We start from the raw sequence: 22,654 nt of genomic DNA, 5'->3' as shown, positions 1-22,654 counted from the left end.
GACACTAAATATAATTGCAGTCTAACATGTTACATGTTGAGGTAAAGAGGTATGTCAAGGGTCCTCCTGTTTGAAGCATAAAGTACAGGCATTAAAGACAACCTGTGGGTTTTAGGCAAAGCTTCCTGGGGGAGATGACATTCTTTGTTGAGGTAAGAAGATTAAATAAAAAGTTAACCATTTAAGGAAAGGTAGAAAGGATGTTCAGACAGAAAAGTGTAACAGAGATGTGGAGGCAAAATATGAGATACAAGTGTGGCAGGAAATGAAGCTGGCCACGAAGGGTTTTGTGTGTCTTGGTGTCAGGGTTTGAACTAGGTACCAAGGAGCTAATGCAGGGATCAAAGCAGACAATTTAATTCTCTAGATGTTTTTATTTATTGTCATATGATGTGTTAGATTTTATGAAACATTTTTATAAGATAACTTTGAGGTGAATATCATGATGAGCATTTTTAAATAGAGCCATTTAGAGGTTTATAAGGGTTTTTTTTTTTTAATCTTACTATTGATCACATCATATTTGCTTTCTCCCTTCTAGTAAACTTAGTTCCAGATAAAGCCTAACATTTTCCCTCTTCCTTCCTTCACTGATCCCATCTGAATTCTTCTTGTAATTATTGTAATGAGAGTTAATGAAGAAAAAAATCTCTACAAATAAACGAGATTCCACTCTTCCTGGCAGTACTGTGTAATTGGAAGCTTTATTGTATCTTGCCTTCTTCTATTATCCTCTTACTGTTTTTAGTGCCTAATTATGTCTATAATTGTATACCTACTCACACATACGCACATACACATTTTGCCTACTAAATCCCTTGAGATTTTTTTTTTAGTGTAGCCTAATAAAGCATTATGGGCTTCCCATGTGGCTCTAGTGGTAAAGAACCCACCTGCTAGTGCAGGAGATGTAAGAAACAGGAGTTCGATTCCCGAGTCAGGAAGATCCCCTGGAGGAGGGTATGACAGCCCTCTCCAGTATTCTTGCCTGGAGAATCCTATAGACAGAAGAGCCTAGTGGGCTACAGTCTATAGGGTCGCAAAGAGTCAGACATCACTGAAACAACTTAGCACAAATGCAGGGAGTACAGTTCTTTAAAGGGATACACTGGTAATTTGGGCTTCCCTGGTGGCTCAGACAATAAAGAATCTGCCTGCAATGCCAGAGACACCAGTTCGATCCATGGGTTAGGAAGATCCCTTGGAGAAGGGAATGGCTACCTACTCCAGTATTCTTGTGAGAATTCCATGGACAGAGGAGCCTTGCAGACTACAGTCCATGGGGTCACAAAAGATTGGACACAACTGAGTAACTAGCACAGATTATTGGTAATTTAGAATCGGTTCTAGATTGTGAATTATGGAAGAAAGCAAGAAAAGGTCAGTGATTGCTTGTTGGAGTTAAAAAAAATTTCATGAGAAATTTAGGAAGATGCAAGACAGAAAATTAGCTGATAACCTTCGTGTACCCAAGAATTAAATCTTACGTAAAGGGTAGCATGGTGTTTGTGGAGGGATTGGTGGACAAAGGTGACATTCTTGCTCTGTTATATACAAAATTGGCCAAAGGATAGGAAATAGAAAAATATTTAGGCTGTGGCAACTGGTGCAAGTGCTGTAAATAGAAGGAAGATATGATTTATGGCATGCTGTATGGATCCCTAAAGCAGTTTGTAATATAGGTGTATTAGCAGTCTGTAGGTAAGTTTAAAGTCTAACCTTCAGAAATGTGTTTTTCCTTTTTTCTGGGACATAGTTTGTGTTTCCAGCATGTTGAGAGCCAGAGTGAAATGTAACACAATTCAAAAAAATGATTTTTGAACCAGCATGTGTTTTAAAAACTGCTGATTGTCCAGTGCTGCTTTCAGCTGCATTTATAGCCATACAAATATACAGATATCCATAGGTCATTCATCCATTGTGATGACCAACAGTACATGTGAGGGGAAAAAGTTTGTTAGGGTAAAAGACTAAGCATACTCCAATGTCTAGTATTAGGAAATGCTATTAAGTAGCTTGATTATTAGGCCCTGTTTATATTATCATGATTTATTCTAGTCCTAAAAAAACACTAGCTTTTATTTTCCTTCTAATAACTAAATAGGTATTATAAAACTTAATACCTGTTAGTATAATATTTAAATATCACACTTTGGATTTTTTTTAAGAGGGATCCTGAGGTGAATTTGAATTTTCACAAGTAATATAATAATAAAGGCATATATCTTAAGGTTACAAATTATTATTTATTATATAGAACTTTGATGTTAATTCAGAATTTATAAAATTCTTTTTTCTGGGTGGTATTAAACAGGGTATTGATTCTTGCTTAGTATTTACCCTAAATGCCTGTATGATCTTTGCATAAGAATGGACCTGTTAGTTGCATAATGAACACTATCTGCTCTAAATAAATGCAGAGAAAACATTGAGGCCTTAAAAAATCTGAGCAATAATGGCTCATGTACTTCCAGCCAAGTAAACCCTTAATGTGTAAAGAGATGTTTTACTGTTGCACATGGGTTAGTTTCTGCATTTAGAGTCTAGTCATATAATTCACAGCCATCTTTTTTTAGCCAAAGACATTTGTTAGTTTTTTGTCTATACTAGCTTGATATAGATAACTTAAACAAAGGAGAGTAGAAATACTGCCATAATTTCACAATCCAAAGATAACCACTGTTAATATATTGTCATAGTTTCCTGTATTTTCATCTATTTGGTTTTATATTTAACAATATTATTTAAAACATATTTGAAAATTATATATAACATATATATTTATAACAAAATTAACATTGTATATAAAGTTTTATCTTCTTTTTTTCATTATATGAGTTAAAATATTTGAAAGCACAATTTTTATTAGGTATGTAATATCCTGTTATTTAGGTATATTTAACCATTTCCTTATTGTTAAACTTTGGGATGCATTCACTCTGAAAGCTTTTTGGTTTTTTTCCACTATTATAAATCATGCTTTGTTAAGCATGTCTTTGACAACATCTAAGATTCATATTGATTCTTTTGAAACTTGAGAACAGAAAATAATTATAAAATATATGTCTGTTTTACTAGATTCTTATGAATAGATTGCTTTTTAGCTGATGTATTACAGCATAAGATAAACATCTTAGATTCTAGAATCTAGATAAGGTGAACATCTTAGAATTAAGAGCCTACACTCTGTCTCTGTGGGTAAATTTGCTGTGTTCTTGTGCTCATGATTCCTAAGGCCTGATGTGGAACAGTGTTGGGAATGTAGCCCAATTTGTATCTTTGATACAGGTATATCCCTTCTTTCTGTATATATGCTAATAACATAAGTATGATCATAAGCATACACATCTATAGACTTGTAAATTTAGGGAAAAAAATCTTAAAGCCCAAGAATGACCTGAAGAAAAAAACACTAAGCATAGAAATTGGTAACCATATTGATTTTTCAGAGAGGAATATGTGAACAGTGAAACTGAATGCCATCAGAACTAAGGTATATAAATAGTTCATCAAAACGGAATAAAAAAAGACAGATTTTAAGAACTAGTTTAAGCTAACTTGGAGTGAGAGTTTTGTATATGGAGAGAGGGTAAGCTATCAGTGGCAGGGACTGTCACTGGAGAAGATCTTTCAGAGAGTACTATTTGTTTATTGAACTCCATGATGTGCTTTCACGACTAGCGCTGTACCAGTGTCATTCTTCATGAGTTTGTATCTTAATTTTTAGTATTTAGGGCACTGCAAGATAGATTCTATGATTCATCCATACTTTAGGGGCAGCAGAATTGCAGCTTTCCTCGCTAGTAATCAGGAGAAATGCAAAGTAAATCTCAAAACTGTCTGAATGGGGCATATGTCGGCAAGGAAATGATAAGCTCTCCTCCCCAGGGCTAGTGGGATGAAAAGAAGGGACCAACTCTGTCTGTGATTAATTGTTTTTAATTCAAACAAAGGAATAAGATTGAAACCTCCAAGCATTTGTTATATTTGTATCCCTTCCGACACATTTGAAATACTACTTCCTTTCTTTTTAAAAGTAGCTGTATTACTTTGCTAGGCTGCTGTAACAAAGTACTGTAGGTAGGGTGAGTTAAGCAACTTGAAATTAACTTTCTTACAATTCTGGAGAATAGAATTTTGAGATCAAGGTGTCAACAGGCTTGGCTTCTCTGAGGCCTTCCTCTGGCTTGTGAATGGCCTTCTCCCTGTGTCTTCATCTGGTCTTCCCCTGTGTGTTTCTGTATCCTAATCACAATTTTTTAATGAAGATACTTGGCGTATTGCTTTAAGGCCCACCTTAATGGCCTCATTTAATTTAATTACTCATTTAAAGGCCCTTTCTCCTAATACAGTCACTTTCTGAGGTACTAGGGGATTAGGACTTTAAGGTAGGAATTTTGAAGGGAGGGACATAATTCACCTCGGAGCAGCAGCAAAGGTAAATGCCCATAACTGGTATGATGGATAAATGGGATTCAGACTCAGATGCGGCTCAGTCCAAATGTTATTTTCAGAGTGGTACTCTGCTAATTTTGGAACACTAGAGATGTACCTCAAAACTAGTTAGGTCTGTTTTTCCAAAGACCAAGAGAAAAAAAAATGCCGACTTAAAACCAGGGAAATACAGAAACTGAAAACACTCCCCTCTAATCACACTGTTCACTTGCTAAGTTGAATATAGGTGGCATTTGAATGTAGGAAGGTATAGAACATGTCAAGTAGGAAATAAACGGAGGAAAAACGTGACAGAGAAGGAAAAAAGCTTAGGGATTCTTGAAAGAGTGTGCTAGAAGAATAATACTGGATCTCTATTACATAGGCATAGCAGAAGGAAGTATCTAAAAATATGCAGTTTGTCATTATATGAATTCAATTAATGTGAAATAGTAGTTTTAATATTAAAACTGAATACTTGTAAATATCATAAAAGTTCCAGATAAATATGAGCTTCAGATACAGATTAGAACTCCAGAATAGGCTTTATGTGTAGTTGCTCACTCATCCGACAAAATTATACAGCTCTTCATACTCTGTGCTGGGTTCTGAATCTAAGACCCATGAAGCAAGTCTATTTCTTTTAGTGACTCAGAAGTCAGTAATATAACTCACAACATGTGAATTTGCCACTATATTTGTTTGCCCATGTAAAATTAAATTTAAAATGAATAATTGTTTTTCTATGTTAAATTATCGTTATGTGCAGATACAACTTTAAAGAATCAAAGTTTTAAAATGAAATTGAATGATTATATTACAATATTAACTTTTTAAAAGAATTTGGTAGGTCTTACAGGCATTTTCAGTAGTTTTATTCTGAAATGAAATTCAGTAACTTAGGTGATACCAATTTATGTGTCTGGTCTTTGTTTTTCTTTTTATGGGGTAGAATATGCTTTTAAATCTTCTTCCGTCTTTTTCTTTTTTTTTTTTGGTTGTACCTTATAGCTATATTTGGAGCTGTACAGTATAACGCATATCCTGTCTGAGATAACATTTTTTTCCCCTTAATTGCATATAAGTTATACCCTGCGTCTCCTCTTTTTTTACAGATAAAAATAAGTGACTGAAGAAGCCTATCTGGGAGTCATCATGTTGAGGAGAAGATTTGATTGCCGAAGTATTTCAGGCATGCTAACTACCACTCCTCAAACCCCAATTAAAGTGGAAAACTTTAATAATTTTTATACACTTACATCTAAAGAACTGGGAAGGTAAGGAAACTTTTGATGTGTGTGTGTTTAAAATCACAGGATTTCTTTGTCTATACGTTTATAAAACTCACTTGATTATTATTTAGCAATGATTAGAAAGGAAAGTCCTCATCTCTGCTGATATATACAGGGATCTAGTCTTAAGTGACCTGGAAATCAAATCCACGGAGAGTTACTGAGCCTGTATGATATATCGCACCTCACTTCATAGCCCATGGTGGGAAGTCAGGGCTTTTACTTGAGTTTGTCCAAGGGAAGAGGCAGCTTAGCATAGTGGACTGTCACATCCAAATTTGGGGTTAGCCATTTGCTATTTGATCTCAAATTACTGTTCCTCTCAGTTCTGTAGTTTCCTCATCTGAGAAGTGGGAATGAAGGTAATCGTATATATTTTATATGGTTGTTGTGAGTCTTAAACAAGTTAATATTTATAAAATAGTAGAATGCTATAAAGTTTTTGTTGAATAGCTTTTCTAATTCTCAGGATATTGTGCCAGCCTAAAAAAATGTGGAGATTCTCCTCCTTCTCTTTTCTAAACAAAATGAATTAATTCATATTTGATAATATAATTCCATATGACAAACAGTGCATGTTCTGTAAGTAAAACCTGTATTTATTTACACTGATACTGATCCGTTTTTGTTTAACGAAGGTGTAAGTTCCTTCAGGCCGAGGAGTGACCTGAGATTATGAGACCTAAATTTAACACTACCATTTGAATATATATGAAAATTACAAAAGATATACCAAATAATTTGTTATGTATTCAGCATTTTGAGCTTTAAATTTAAACACTTAACAAAGGGAGGATGGTGATCATTTTCTGTCTTTAGTTTGATTTTTATGTTAAAATAGTAAAAGCCCATGTTTGTGTTGATGGATGCATAGTAAAATAGTATGAATGATTTTTTTGTGTTTGATAATGTCAATGTGAAAACAAAAATTGACTGAAACATGGCAAGTAATTCTGTTCTTGGTGGTCTTTTATGTCAAGGATGAAGGCAAGTCCTGGCTTTTTCACTTGTCAGATATTGGGAGCAGTCTTTCTTTTACAAAATAAGGGTGATAATATCTATGTCATCAGACTAAGAACCAAATATGAAGGCATATTTATTTCATAATTCCAGGCATATTTATTTATTTAATTTTGTGCATAAAATATTTGGGCCTTTTAATGGTTTATGAAAAGATATAGTTTTTAAAACCTTTCATGGTATTTTTAAGAAATAGTTTAGTCTAAGTCTGTAATTATTTCTCTTTGCATTATACAGGAAAGAGTAAGTGTTCTTTAGTTGACTGTATCTCATTACTCATTAAATAGTCATAGAGTCTTTGCTTTGGAAGAATTTCAATGGTCAGTGGCTTCTAATATAATTTTTATGCAGTGCAGCAATTTTTCCTGTAATTTTCCTGACAAGTTTTTTTTTTTTATCCAGCCTCAATTTGAATGTCTCAGGAATAGGGAACTCACTTCCTCAGAATATGTCTGTTCCATCTTGTGGGCACTTGGGCACAGAATTCTGTTTTCTACTAATCTCTACCTAATATACATGGTTCCCCTTTTGTAGCTGCATATAATATCCATGTAAAAATCCTTTAGAGATTTGAATGTAGCTAAATGTTATCAGTTTCGTTAGATGCTCATCTTATGACCTGATTTCCAGCCGGTGTTCCTTGATCCGTGTATCCTCTTCTGGATCACTTTGTAGCTTTTTATCCTCAGTCTTAAAATGAAACAGTCTAGAATGGATGCAATATTGTTAATATCTTACCATCTGTAATACAACAAAACTGTATTGAGATAGCCTGTGTGGGAGCTAGAAAGACTGATTTTTTTTCTTTAATGGTTTTAGAGAACATAAACTTTGGGAACAATATTAATAATTTGAAATTGTTTTGTAAATGGGGTGCCATCATAAATCACAATCATAAACTTGACTCAGTTTATAACATTTTAGAGCAAAAACTCATGATAAACTCTGATGAAAACAAATTCAGATTCCTAATATTTCATCTTTTAATAACTTCATAAAAGAGACCTTTTTTCTTTTATTTGATATGGCCTAATGAGTCACCTGGTAAATATTGATATGTCTCTTTAATAAACCTTGATAAATTGAAGTCATGACCTTTCATCTGCCATGAACTTGCTTTAAATTCTTTCAATATTTTACCAATTTTGATACTGTCCCACACTTTGCAAAGTGAAAATTAGGATCATAATCTTGTTTCTTCTGAGGCTTATACATTTTGAAACATACAAACATAATAATTCTAGCATGTGATGATTACAAAATTATCTTTGTAAATCAGTTTTTAAATTAGTTTTAAGATGTTTAATGTTTTATAATTTTTCTTTAAACAAATGAGAATAAGATATATAAAAGTTAGCAGTTAATTTTTGACTGTTCTCAAAAAGCTTTGCATTGTTCCTGTTTTTTAATATGTTGGGTAAGTTTTTTCCACCCCTCCCCCAACTGAATCAAGGTTTCATAGGACTTCTTGTGGTTAGAAGGGTGAGGCAGATGCAGAAATAAACGTCAGCTTCTTTTGTGGCTTACCCTCCCCCCTCCTTTCACATTTTATTGTCTGTTCTAGAATGTAGAAGAGTAACTAACTAGACCTTTTAGCTGCTGGGAAATCTAGTTAGCCTTGCCCTTTTAGGTTATACATTAAGTACTATTGTTAAGGTTTTAAATTTTCCTAAATGTTTCTGTTAAATTTCATATAGGGACATTATGTGTTAAGTATTATTTTATGCGTGTGCTTAGGCTCTCAGTCGTGTCCGACTCTGTGCAACACCATGGACTGTGTAGCCCACCAGGCTTCCCCGTCCATGGGAGTCTCCAGGCAAGAATACTGAGGCGGGTTTCCATTTCCTTCTCCAGGGGATCTTCCTGACCCAGGGATGGAACCCACGTTTTATATCTCCTGCATTGGCAGGCAGATATTTTACCACTAGTGCCACCTGGGAAGCCCTAACTATTATTTTGGATACTTCTAAATGACAATTAGCATTTTAGAATGGAAAACAAATACTTGGTTTTTTCCCCTAAGTCATCTGATAATTATGGTAAAAATATTTAAAGATCCTCTGGAGAAGAGAATGGCTACCCACTCTAGTACTCTTGCCTGGAGAATTCCATGGACAAAGGAGCCTGGTGGGTTACAGTCCATGGGATCACAAAGTGTCAGACATGACCGAGCGATTGACACACATAAATGAATATGTGTGTAAAATTTTGAGTCTCAAAGAAGGTTTAAAAATGTGAATGCTTTAAGTACAGTATATATAATAGCACAATGTATGGTACTGTACTAGGTCCATAACTCTTGCATTCATTCAACAGATATTTCAGTTTCTATTATGTGTTAGTTAGTGAAGTGTAGATTTTATGATTAGTAATTAGGACAGATAGGGTTTCTGCCCTTATAGGGCTTTTATTTAGCGATGAATATTGGCAATAAGTAATTACCAATATTGTTTGGTCATCTTTGCCCTGCATTAACAAGTACTATTCTTGTAAGCCTCATGAGAATACCTGAAACAGTTAAAGTGTTATTTAAATTTTGCTCTTTGTTTCTGAGAGAATTCTGGCTTGTAGATATAATTATAAAATTACAGCAGAACTTAATTGTTACAGCTGGGACTGTAAACTATTTCAGATGGACAGAGTTCTTGGCTAACTAGCCTTTGTTTCCTAAATTTTACAAGGTGAATTTCTTCATAAAACTTAAAATTTCCTTTTTGTTTTAGACAAATTTTCACTTCTGAATCTAAATAAGAATTGGCAGAAGTGAATCTACTTCTTTAAAAAAAAAAAAACTATCTTAAAGGAAGGAATTATTTTGCAGTGGTCAGAATAGAAAGCTAGGATTTCACATCCTGCAATTTAAGTCATGGCAGTCCATTTCCATATATGACCTTTCATGAGTCATTTAATCTTAGTCTGACTCAATTTATCCAGTATAAAATCTATAAACATGGACACTTTGAATATAAAACAAAGGGACTGATTGAGTTTTTTTGTGAGTTCATTGAAATGCTTTGATTTGTATTCCTTTTGCCTATGGTGAGAAAATACAAATTAAACATTCTCAAACCTTAAATGAAAAGTTCTATCAAAAATAAGTTTATGCAGGCAAATTTTCTGAGTTGATATTTATTTTGATATATGTAAAAGAATCAAATTATAGCTTCAGCACTTTCTTAAAATTTTTTTTTTGCATTAGTAGCTATACCTTTTCATGTTAATTTCCGATCAGTGCTTTTCATTGGCACCAATTTTGAGGAAATTGAGAATATAAAGAGTAGGGATCTTTGTCATCCTGCCCTTGACAATAGTAAATAAAAATGCATAAGCAATTTATTCTGTCCCTGACTTCTACCCCAAATCAAAAGTATATTAAAAATAGGTTTTTATTTATACCTGATTTGTTGCTATTCAGTGAGTCATTTGAGCCTTAGGATAGAAGTTCTTAATTTTAGAACCCATGAACCAGGCTTAGGAACTTTATGGATAGTCTTTGAAATCTAAAAACCCTCTGGAATTATATGTAAAACTTTCTTTTTAAAGGCACGTGTACATTTTCTGGGTAGGCAGTCAATAATTTTTATTAGTTTCTTAAAACAATCTGACTCAAAATAGCTGAGTCTTTGGGAAACAAGATTTGGGAAAACTGTAGGCTTAGAATACACAGGCTTCCCTTGTGGCTCAGCTGGTAAAGAATCTGCCTGCAATGTGGGAGACTTGAGTTCAATCCCTGGGTTAGGAAGATCCCCTGGAAAAGGGAAGGCTACCCACTCCAGTATTCTGGCCTAGAGTTCCATGGCCCGTGTATAGTCCATGGAGTCTCAAAGAGTTGGACACTACTGAGCAACTTTCACAATCTTTACTTTAGAATACATAGGTTTGCCAGAGTCTTTCAAAAATTGGCTGAAATGTTGAACACTGTTATTGGATAGAGCTAAAACATGCTTCTTCCTAAAATGATAAACATGACTTTAATAATGTGTTTGTACATAGCTTTTGATAACCATGAATTTTCTTAGTTAATCATGAAGTGTCTTTGGATAGTTTCCGTAAAACATGTACACTTTTGATATCTGTTACAAGCTTTGTGGACTGCTGAGCAATACTAACAGATACTCTGGTAAAACAACTGACAAATTGTGATAGAAAGCTTCAAAGGTTGGCAAAAGTGATGTTGAAAGGCAAAATGTTTACACTAATAGAAGTAAATAAGATGAATACCCATTTTTGCATTTAATTTTTTTTGTTTGAAGGAAAGCTAAAATTTTTAACAGAGGGGAATAGACCAAGATACATATCTTCTCTGGAGTCTGCCAGACAGAATAATATTTACTCTATAGGATTGTTATCATACTTAAACAAAATAACTCATATCAAGAGTATGGCATGGAGTTGGTGGGCAAATGAGATCTCTCCCTACAATGGTAATGTATCATGTTAATGATATGTTGGTGAAGAATAAATATAATTATGTCTTATATTACATTTTCCATTTCTATTTTTGTGTGATGATACTCTAAATGTTACAAAAGTACATGTAGTGTTTGATTGGATTAAGAGAGCAAAGGTAAATTCCTAATGGCATGGATGTTTGAAGGATTGATAAAGTTATAAAAGTATCAGTGTTATACTAACTTTTGTTCTTACTTTTCCCCCAGAGGAAAATTTGCTGTGGTTAGACAATGTATATCAAAATCTACTGGACAAGAATATGCTGCAAAATTTCTAAAAAAGAGAAGAAGAGGACAGGACTGTCGAGCAGAGATTCTACATGAAATTGCAGTACTTGAATTGGCAAAATCTTGTCCCCACGTGATTAATCTCCATGAAGTCTATGAAAATACAAGTGAAATCATTTTGATATTGGAATAGTAAGTATACTCTTTAAAAAATTGAAGTAAGTTTATAGTACCTATTTGAGTTGGTGGGTAAGGTGCTTGAAATGTCAAGAACAAAAATGATAAAAGTATAACAAGAACTTGTAAAGATTCCTGTTAATAAAGTATTAGAGGAACATAGTATATATTCATATATTTTCAGAAAACTTATAATGTGTAGCCTCACACAGATACCCCAAAATGAATTAAACAGCATTCAGAAAAGAAATGACAATACAATGTTGATAGAGTGTAGTGAAATTGAGTATACTTTCATTGCCAGTGGCACAGAAAATAGAAGTTTTCTGCAAAACAGTCTGATGGGCAGATAGGATTGAAATAATTTGTATATTCATTTATTTGAAAAGCACATCCAGTGAAGTTACCCAAGGAGAATTTAAAGGTAAACTTGCATGAATGAAAGGTAAACCATGTAGTTTGCTTTTAATCTTCTGCATGTTAACTTTATTGCATTATGGGAGTTTTTTAAATGATATTCTCGACTTCCTTACTAATTTCTAAACTGTGCTTTAGAAAGCTGTAAAAGACAAATGTAGATATAAATAGTATATAGTACATAGATTTATGCGACAGTGTAACTGTACTAAAGTACTACTATCACATCCACTCACAGATGCACAACATATATACAAGCACATAAGCAAAAAAACATAAATACTCCAAATTTCTGAATTTCTTAGTTGAGTTCCTTCAAGGGGCAAACTTTTCAATAGAGAGGAAGGGTAGAAATACATCTGAGTTTACCTTTCAGGACAATAATGATATAAGTGGCTTCTCTGATTACAGAGAGATTTTTTCTTCTCTGTAGTCGCTGCTCTGGGTGCCGTGTTTTAACAAAGGGTCTGTTAGTCTGCTGCTCCTCACTGCTTTCCATTTATGCTTCCAGTTTCTGCTGACTTCTGCTTCTGGTGTTATCGCTTCTTCTCCTCCTTTTAACTCCTCTTCATTTTCTGCTTACCATAGCTTCATCTTTGGAAAGCTATGGTAAACTATGGTAAAGAGCATTCCCTCTTTTGTGGGAAAAATGGCAGTCCTACAAAAGGCACTGGTCAGCTGGTCAAACTAAGGTAGAGACAGTGTGGTTGGCTGACAGTCACAGTGTGTGTTTGATCTCGTTACTGAAATAAACAAACCCTTAGGATACTTTTCCTGGTATAAAAATAACATCTATTTATTGTGTTAGATTTAGAACCTATAGAAAATAGAAATCATTTGTTAACAGTGGCTATTTTATGACATATTCCTCTATTTTGAAATTATTTTATTTTTCTATGTATGTATACTTTCAGAAACAAAATCGTGATCTATTAAGTATATGGTATTATAACCCTTTTTTTCCACTTAAGAATATGTTGTGTGCATTTATATATGTATATATATATATATATATATAAGAAATATAGTGTTTCTAAAAATGAATTTTAATTTAGCAAAGACTTTTAAAGTTGACTTCATAATCAGAGTTTAACAAGCAGCCCCCAAATTTAGAAAGGCTGGATGTTGGCTAGATTTGGAATTAATATTTGTTGACTCATTATAATAATAGCTACTATTTACTGAATATTTACTATGTGTCAAACACTGTATTAAATACTACAGGTGATCTGCTTTGATTCTTACAATATCTGTTGTACTCAGTACTTTATGTGACTTAACTGGTTTAATTCTTAGAGCAAGCCAGTGAAGTTAGAGCTGTCATTTTTTGTCGTGTATCACTATGTATCAGTAGAAGAAAGAGAAGCATGTTTTGTCCCAGCTCAGGTGACTAGTTCGGCAGAGTCTGAATAGAAGTCAGGCTGCCTTGTTTTAGTGGGTACTTCCACAGGCAGCCTGTCCTCTTATGTCTAGGCACTGGGAAGTGCTTTACATATATTTTCTCAAGTAGTTTTCTTTTATTTTAGTTTGAATTTTAGAATTAATGAGGATTCTGTCTATTGAATTAACTTTAGAGAGTGTAATGTCAGTGTTGGTATATAAATAATTATGAAGTGTTCAAGAAGGAATTTTTCACCTAAGCATTTTATGCTGCCATATACTGCTGTATACTGAAGAATTTAGATCTCTCTGGTATTTCCCATAGTTTCAGGTATTTTCCATATTTTAATAGTGGCTAGGAATCCATATTCCATACAATTTTCTTTTAATTTTTAATTATTTGGCCTGATTTCTTATCAGATGTGTCTTATAAAGGGCCTAGCAAAGAACTTATTCTAAGAGAATCTGAAGTATCTCTTCATTTTCTTATCTGCTTACAACTGCATTATTAACCTTATCTGTAGTGTCCTTACAGGAATATATTTTGACCACTTGTTTTGAGAAGATTCATTTCATTAAAGCTGAATAACATAACCAGAAAGGGAAGAAGTGAGGTATCCTAAGTAGCTTGGCTTATGGAGTCCCTCTTCCCTAAGGAGACCTTGAGCAGGGTTATGACAAATAAACAATTGATGTGTAAACTGAGGGGCCACATGTGTAGTCTAAATATTAGCTATTCATAAAGATCAGTTTCTTTTTTAGATGAATGAATTTCTAACATTGTCTTCCGGTACCTAACTTTGGAGGTCACTACTACAATGTTTTATAGCAAAGTATATTTTTCATACTCAGATTGTCTTTACTATGAAATCTTGAAGTCAGATCTTGAAGTTCATTTCTCATGAACTTTCTGGGAGTTTGGGGGGCTGGAAGTCATTGAGATATGAGGTAAACATTGTTGAAGCATTACCACATGTGCCTTAGCAGCTGTCCCACAGATTTCTCTGAAATACTGTAAAGTGTGAAGCAACAAAGCCCTGCAGCTTCTAATTGGCATGCTCTGTACAGATGCCCTGATAGCCTGGTTACCTCTGCAAGTGTGAAGGGTCAGTCCTATGATTCTCAATGAGACTCAGATTTGTGACCACTGATTCTTTTTCCTTCTTGTGACTCCAGATATATATGACATACTTCTTCGTCTTGACAGTCACCAAGACTAATGAATTGTACTTTCAGCTGCTCTGAAGAATGACTGTTTATTCCATTATTCATTCATTCAATAGACACTTACTGTGTACCTTCTATGTGTCAGACACTCTTCTTGTTGCTGTGGATACAGGAGTGAACCAAAGGGGGGAAAATAGTGTTCTGTGAAATAAATGAGTTTCTGATTTATCATATAGAGTAGGCTTTACTTGAGATATTCCCAAACATACCTTATAAGTTTTTATTAATCACCACCTAGATTTTTTTTGGATGATTTCTGACAGTTTTTATTTCATTCATTTAGACTTAGTCCTTAGGAAAAAAGGACTAAATCAGTTCAGTTATATCTCTGTTTTACAAATGAGGAAGCTCAAATAAGTGATTGACCCTAAATTATATTCCTGGCAAATAGCAGATTTATGATTTAAATTTCAATCATTTGATTCCAAATCTAGGAATTTTCCATTATGCATTTGTTGGCATTCTTTAGATATTCAGTTCTTATAAACAAAGAAAAAAAATTGGGGTTCTGGCCCCAACTATTCTTTGTAAAGCTGCAATGCAGGATATTGGTTAAGAATGTAGATTCTCATCCATATTATACAGATTCAGATTCTGCCCTCTCACTTAATTTCACCTCTTTGTACTTATTTCTTTATCTGCAAAATGGGAATGATACCCATGATTCACATGATTGCTTTGAGAATCAAAATATCTATCTATATACAGATGACAGGTATGTTTACATATAATGAATAAATGAGTAAAATAGAGCAGAGCTGAGCTCATAGGTAAATACTAGCACCCAGACTTTAAACTATTCTTGTCATTTATTTTATTTCTTAAACATCCCTCCCAGTACCATCCACCACCCCCTATCAAATGTGTATGTATAGAGAGATTAAAGTTTAGGTGGCCATATCTTTTACTTAAAGGTATATAGTATTTAAAAGTTGTCACTTTTAGATCAATGATTTTTCAAGTTTCTATTCTTTGAATTCTGTTTCAGTGCTGCAGGTGGAGAAATTTTCAATTTGTGTTTACCTGAGTTGGCTGAAATGGTTTCTGAAAATGACATTATCAGACTCATTAAACAAATACTTGAAGGAGTTCATTACCTACATCAGAATAACATTGTACACCTTGATTTAAAGGTAATGTAATGTAGTTTTAAGTACCACTACATCTCTCTTCCTTCTCTGCTCTTGCTTTGCACAACTGACTGCAAACTGGTATTGAGAGGAAACAATAGGTCATGCTTGTCTAGACTGTGCGTGTGCTAGGTGGACTTACTTCTGTATTGATTGATAGAAGACTGCATTTGTGAGCAGCTCAGATTAGTCACTGGGCTTTTAAAAACCATCATTACATATGTTCTAATGCTACCGTCATGTCACTGCATCCTGTTCTTATTGCCACATCTTGGACTTTTTGTCTTATAAAACCGTCTATCTCTGAAATACTTAATTTTTAGCTACCTCTTGAAGATAACCTGCTAGTCCTTACTCCTTTGCTCCCATTATGCTCATTCATCTTTCTCTTGAGGCTTTTAGTCTCTTGGCTTTTCCTTTCTCCACACCCCACCCTAGACCATTCAGGCCCCTTCCCAAACCCTGAGCTAACACTTCAGCCTCTCGTTTTACTATCCTTTCTCCTTATCCTTCCTCTCTAGCCATACAAGAACCTTGAAATCTGAATCAAATTGTCTCTCATTGTTTGAACACTGGACTCTTCCCTTCCTGGATGATCTCCTTTTCATATACCCTCCCATGCCTCTCTCTATCTCAGGTACAATCCTGGGAATAGTCAGACACAGAACCATACCACTGTACTGAACCATTAGCTCTTTCTGGGTGTAAACACATTTTTATTTGGTCATGCCTTCTTGCGTGCTTTTCCCTAGACCACTTTTCTCAGTGGCATGCTTCTGTGTAGCCTTCAGGATTCATCTTAAGCATCATCTCTACTGCAAAGCTTTCTTGGACTTTCTTATGGGCAGAATTAAGCAATCTTTACTACTGAGTATTCTGTATATCATAATCAGTTAATCAATCAATGTATCCATCTTTTTTTATTTAAACCAAGAATACTCTTGAAGTGTATTTTTTTCTTTATTTATCATTGACTATATAGCTCCTCCTAAGTAGTAGTTTAGTAAATGTTTAGTGGATGACTCAATAAATGTTTAATCGCTAAACAAATTCTACTTAAGTTACCTCTGATTTGAGTTTAGTATTCTTTTCTTGTTTTATATTATTTATCATTTCTTGTTGTGCTTTATTAGCCACAGAATATATTATTGAGCAGCATATATCCTCTTGGGGACATAAAAATTGTAGATTTTGGAATGTCTCGAAAAATAGGAAATGCATGTGAACTCCGGGAAATCATGGGAACACCAGAATACTTGGGTAAGAATTTCCTTTATTTTATATACCACTTTGAAATTTATTAATAAGTGATACCTATATAGAACTATTTTAGGGCATGTAACTCCAAGATCTATTTGGTTCAAGGATTTTAGTGCATTGAAATTCGGTTTTGACACATTTAAATGAATTGTAGTGAACTGAGACAATCACAGTTTACAGGACATTGGACATATAAGTTAAAAGTTTAATGTTTGTGTGTAAAAGCTTTGTACATAAAGAAAAATAGGTAAAAAGGAAGTTAGGAAGCAGAAGAAAATGAAAAAAGAGGAAAACTGAATCAGTGTTACTGCTTTTGAAGCCTTTTTGTTTAATAGATGTCACTTTTACTTCTGTCCTAGTGAGGTTTTTGGTGAGAGTTGTAAAAGGAGGATTTTGAAAAAGAAGGGGGTTAAGGAGAATCTGTTATTAGATAATCTAGGAATATTGTGCTAAATCAACAAATTAGATCCTGGAGATGAAAGATGTTTTTTAAGTCCTGTAAAGCAGTGCATAAATGGTAAAGTATTTTAATTTGTAGTAACAATCTTTTTACACTTTTTTCTTGTTGCTCATATTGATATCCCTATGCAGGCATTGAAAAGATACAAGTAAACAGAACAGGTGCTACTCAGCAATGGAGCTGACTTTCCCAAAATGAAAAACAAAGCAAATAACTAACTTCTGAATTCTGATAGAGGCTACAGTGTCCTGGAATAATGATTGTAATTATAGATAATATAGCTCACAGTAGTATGTGAAACGTAGCAGGTGGTGCATGCAGGCTGACAATATATGTGACTCACAGGCTTTATTAACCAGACTGTTATGCTTGAAGAAGTTATGAAATCATACTGTGAAACTAAAAAGTTATTCAAGTATAGATACTAGTTTGGACTCTACTAACTTGAAATTTATAGTAATGTTCAGAAAGTATAGAGAATTTATGTTGTAACATTAAATATTTTTGGTGGGGGGGTGGGCAAAGGAGGAGACAGTGGAAAATTAATTGCTTAGGAAGCTAGGTTTTACATAGTTTAAAAGGGATATTTAATCTATTTGAAAATCTAAAACACTTCCAGAAAGCTGGTTTGTTCATAGTGTCATTTTTGAATGCATATGAGTCCATTTACCCTGAGAACAAAAACTGAAATCATTCTAATAAAGTAACTCAAACTAATTCCTAACAGAGTAATAAAACTAAAATTGTAAAAAGAATTTAGCTTCTAACCTTTTACTTCTTCATAGTTGCTTTTTCTGAGGTTAATCTTAATCGTTTTTTTAAAAAAATACTGCATAACTACTGGTTACTCCCAGAATATAATTGGTGCTTTTGAATCATCTGGTTATATAATTTTCTCAACATTAGGTATATCTAAATGTCCAATCACAGGATAATAAATACTGTGCAAAGTTTCTACTGATATATTGGTAATTCTTTAAAATTTAATCCAGTTTACTGCAAAGCAATTTTCATGTTTTTAGATTTGTCAGTATTGAGTTTGAATTTTATTTTCTCTTTCAGCTCCGGAAATCCTGAACTATGATCCCATTACCACAGCAACAGATATGTGGTAAGATTTTGTTAGTTACTTGTATTCCTTTATTAAGAGCTGGTTAGTACATATGCTGTGGTTCTTTGGTTCAAAATGTAAATAGTAAGGCTATCTTTAAAAGATTTTATTTGACTATCATTATTATGCCACAGGAAAACATTTACCTGTTCATTCTTTTTAATAATACTTTGGCTCTGAGCCAAAGTACAGGAATAAACAGGAAAATCTCTTTCCTGGAGGAAGACTCCTTCTGTTAAAAGAACAAAATAGTCACAGTACTATGCTATATGTTCTATAATAAAGATAGAGCACTGTTTAATCACCATGAAGGAAGCAGCTGACAAGCACCAGACGGGAGACATATGCTCTAGGTCTAGAACTAGAAAGATGTTTACTCAGTAGAAAAATGAGATTAGATCCATTTAAAAGTTTAGTTTTATAAGAGTATATTTCTTGGGTATTGTGAGTTTATATGGTTGACACAGACAGAATATTATAGGGTAGAGATGGCATTGATACCAGAACTTTGCTTGAGACCACAGTGGCAGACTGACTCCATCAGACCCAGAGGAAGAGTTTAGTTTGCCGTGTAGGGGGATGAAATGGATTTGCTAAGAAAAAAGGGTCCTATGGCTAAGTAAGTGGGTGAAATAGGTGCTATATATGCATTGTCTTTTTCTGGTTCCTGAACACAGGAGTTGTCATTAACATATTTATGGTTCTAAAAGTTTTGCAATTAAAAAGAAATCTGTCTGCCCAATACTGTGCTTTACCAAACCTGCAGCCTCTGTTTGTGTGGAATCCTATTTATGTATCACGGATCATTACTGTGTCATTGAACACCATTTGGGAAATGCCACTCAGGACAGCTTTGTGTACTTGATAAACAGGTATCTGTGTGAAGGGCAGACTGTAGATATAATGATACATATTTAATACATTATTTTTATATAACATACATGTGTATTCCCTCAGTCTTTTTCTGTGAGGCAAACTTTGAGACAACATAATTATTTCAGCTTTAATAGTATACTGTGGGAACTTTAAAAAGCGGTTTAAAATCTGTAGTTTAACTGCACAAGATTTAAGGACAGGAATATGTCAAGAATCAATTTTACTTTATATACATGTTTTAAGATTAACACACATTTTAAGTTCCCATCTTCTCAGTTATTTGTTTTTTCAGGAATGTTGGTGTAATAGCATATATGTTGTTAACTCATACATCCCCATTTGTGGGAGAAGATAATCAGGAAACATACCTCAATATTTCTCAAGTTAATGTAGATTATTCGGAAGAAACTTTTTCATCAGTTTCACAGCTGGCCACAGACTTCATCCAGAGCCTTTTAGTAAAAAATCCAGAGTAAGTAATATTAATTTACTTAAATACTATTACAAAATAAATTATATATGACTATTAAGAAAGATACATTATAAAACAGTATAAAATTATTAGATGTATGCTCTCTCAAGTTTCAGGTAAAATGGGAAGAGAGGTGGTATGAGAGATCATTAAATGACAGATCCATAACTTCAAACATAGGAAATATAAAATATATAACAGGAAATATTGAAATGGAGAGAGATTTGGGTTGTCTCTCTGTCAACCTGCTACTGTCCTCTGAAATTCCTTAAAATGATTGTAGTAGAACTGATGGCTCAGCAGTAAAGAATCCACTGCAATGCATGAGGCACAGGAGACCTGGGTTCAGTCCCAGGGTCAGGAAGATCCCATGGAGGAAGAAATGGCAACCCACTCCAGTATTCTGGAAAATCCCATGGACAGAGGAGCCTGGTGGGCTATAGTCTATGGGGTCACAAAGAGTCAGGCACAACTGAGCAACTGAACACACACACCAGAGATTTATAATATACATGGCTGGTTATGATGAGACTTTGTTGTGAATTATTTATAGTGAAATAACCATAGTTGTATAACAAGTTCAAATACTGATTGTCAAATTTTTAAGGGCCAGATACTCTTTGCCTACTAAAGAAGGTACTTGAAAGTATGTCTTAAAACTCTTACCTCACTCATTGGCGACTTCAAAGCAGGAAAAGAAAAAGCTGACCTCCTTTTCTTTACCTGGATATGTCCTGAATGTGTGTACTCAGTTGCTCAGTCGTGTCTGACTCTTTGCAACCCTGTGGACTGTAGCCCACCAGGCTCCTCTGTCTATGGAATTTTCCAGGCAGGAATACTGGAGTGAATTGCCATTTCTTCCTCCAGGGGATCTTCCCAACCCAGGGATGGAACTCACGTCTCCTGCATTGCTGGTGAATTCTTTACTGCTGAGCCACCTGGGAAGCCTCCGGATCAGCCCTATTTACCTTAAAATGCCTTGGCTGCATCTAACTCAGAAGCTGTGATATACTGTCTTGGGCTGGGATCCTGGTTTTGTTACTTGTCAAGTCTTCTCTCTCTGACAGTTACTTAATCTTCTGGAGGATTCACTTTCCTTATTTGCTTAAGAAGAAAACCTACACTTAATGCAAGTCTTAACAAACACTGACTAGCTCTAGTTTGGGCTTCCCAGGTAGTGCTCTTGGTAAAGAACCTGCCTGCCAGTCCAGGAGACATAAGAGTCTCGGTTCGATCCCTGGGTCAGGAAGATCCCCTGGAGGAGGACATGGCAACCCACTCCAGTATTCTTGCCTGGAAAATCCTGTGGACAGAGGAGCCTGGCAGGCTACCATTCATAGATGGTTATTTAATAGAAATAGTGATTATTCTATGTGTTTATGGTTTTAAACTGTTTAGTTTTCTTAAATATTTTTCACTTAGATTCTAAAATTTCCGTAATGAGCACCTTAATTTTTTTATAATCATAAAAATGGAACATAAAGACTAAGGAAATCTACGTTCTAGTAATAATGGTGGTTATGTTAAGGTTGAGGTTTTCTTTCTTTCTGAAATATTGTGACATTTGAACATGGTGCTTTCACAAGAGAAAACAAAATTTAAAAAGTAAAAATATTAGATAAACATCTTTGAAGAGTAGTCTCTGTTTTCAAGATTTAACTGTTACTACTTTTTAAGAATAAAGTAATTAATAATAGAGATTATAATTTACTTACATGTATTTTCCTTCAAAGGGTTTATAAACCCAAGAGTCTTTATAATTTTACTGATTTTTATTTGCAAGCCTAAAATATGTTCCCAAGTGTTTTGACTAGATAGTCCTGTCTGTAAGCTTCATGATAAATTGAATTTTCAGTACATGTCAGACTTAAACAAACTGTAGGTGTTCCACTTTTCTTATTATTATTCCATGCTGTACTATGGGTGTGTATTATTTTCAGAATAAATTTTAAAAAGCCTATAATGTACTGAACTACAGACATTTCCAACCCGATTTTTAGATCTCAATCTTTTCTCGGTGCTTTCGTTCAAAGGAAAAGACCGACAGCCGAAATCTGCCTTTCTCACTCTTGGCTACAGCAGTGGGACTTTGGAAACTTGTTTCACCCTGAAGAAACCTCCAGTTCCTCTCAAAGTCAGGATCATCCAGTAAGGTCCTCTGAGGACAGGACTCACAGGCCCTCTTGTAATGGCACCTGCAGTGACCGGGAAGACAAAGAGAATATCCCGGAGGACAGCAGCACGGTGTCCAAGAGATTCCGCTTTGACGACTCGCTGCCCAGCCCCCATGAGCTTGTGTCTGATTTGCTCTGTTAGCACTTTCCTCCTCACCCCATTTGAACTGAGTCTGGAATCTGAAATCCACTCCAGTGTGAGATTGTGGTTTGTAGCTTCATATATGGCATGTTTATATTGTAAATGCACTTTTGCATTGAAGAATTTAGGGAAATGTTTGAATGCTAAATTAGTAGTGACTAGCACAATTTCATTCCCTATACTGGGATATCAACTCTTCAAAAAATATTTAAATATATAACAAAAATAAAATTGTACTTGTGAGTTTACATGTTAATGAAAGAGTTTGGGTTCAAATGAATTTATCAGAATGTCTTCCATATCAGGAAAAAAGTGATTTGGGTTATATTATGGTTGATGTAAACTAAACAAAATGAAGACATTTGAATTTAATAGATTCTCCAAGGTAAGCCCTATGCCATGC

General features: G+C 34.4%; 1 protein-coding gene across 1 annotated transcript; it reads left to right on the top strand.

Annotated features, from left to right (window-relative positions):
- The first annotated feature begins 5,589 nt into the window (after window positions 1-5,589).
- On the top strand, window positions 5,590-22,391 carry STK17B (serine/threonine kinase 17b). The gene is made up of 7 exons (XM_068969092.1): window positions 5,590-5,711; window positions 11,405-11,617; window positions 15,615-15,759; window positions 16,890-17,016; window positions 18,539-18,587; window positions 19,756-19,935; window positions 21,969-22,391. The coding sequence occupies exons 1-7, from the start codon at window positions 5,590-5,592 to the stop codon at window positions 22,249-22,251; spliced, it is 1,119 nt and encodes a 372-aa protein (XP_068825193.1). The 3' UTR covers window positions 22,252-22,391.
- The last annotated feature ends 263 nt before the right edge of the window (window positions 22,392-22,654 follow it).

This window comes from Capricornis sumatraensis, chromosome 3 (genome assembly GCF_032405125.1).
Source record: "Capricornis sumatraensis isolate serow.1 chromosome 3, serow.2, whole genome shotgun sequence".
Taxonomy (NCBI): domain Eukaryota; kingdom Metazoa; phylum Chordata; class Mammalia; order Artiodactyla; family Bovidae; genus Capricornis; species Capricornis sumatraensis.
This window is presented reverse-complemented; position numbering and strand designations above follow the sequence as displayed.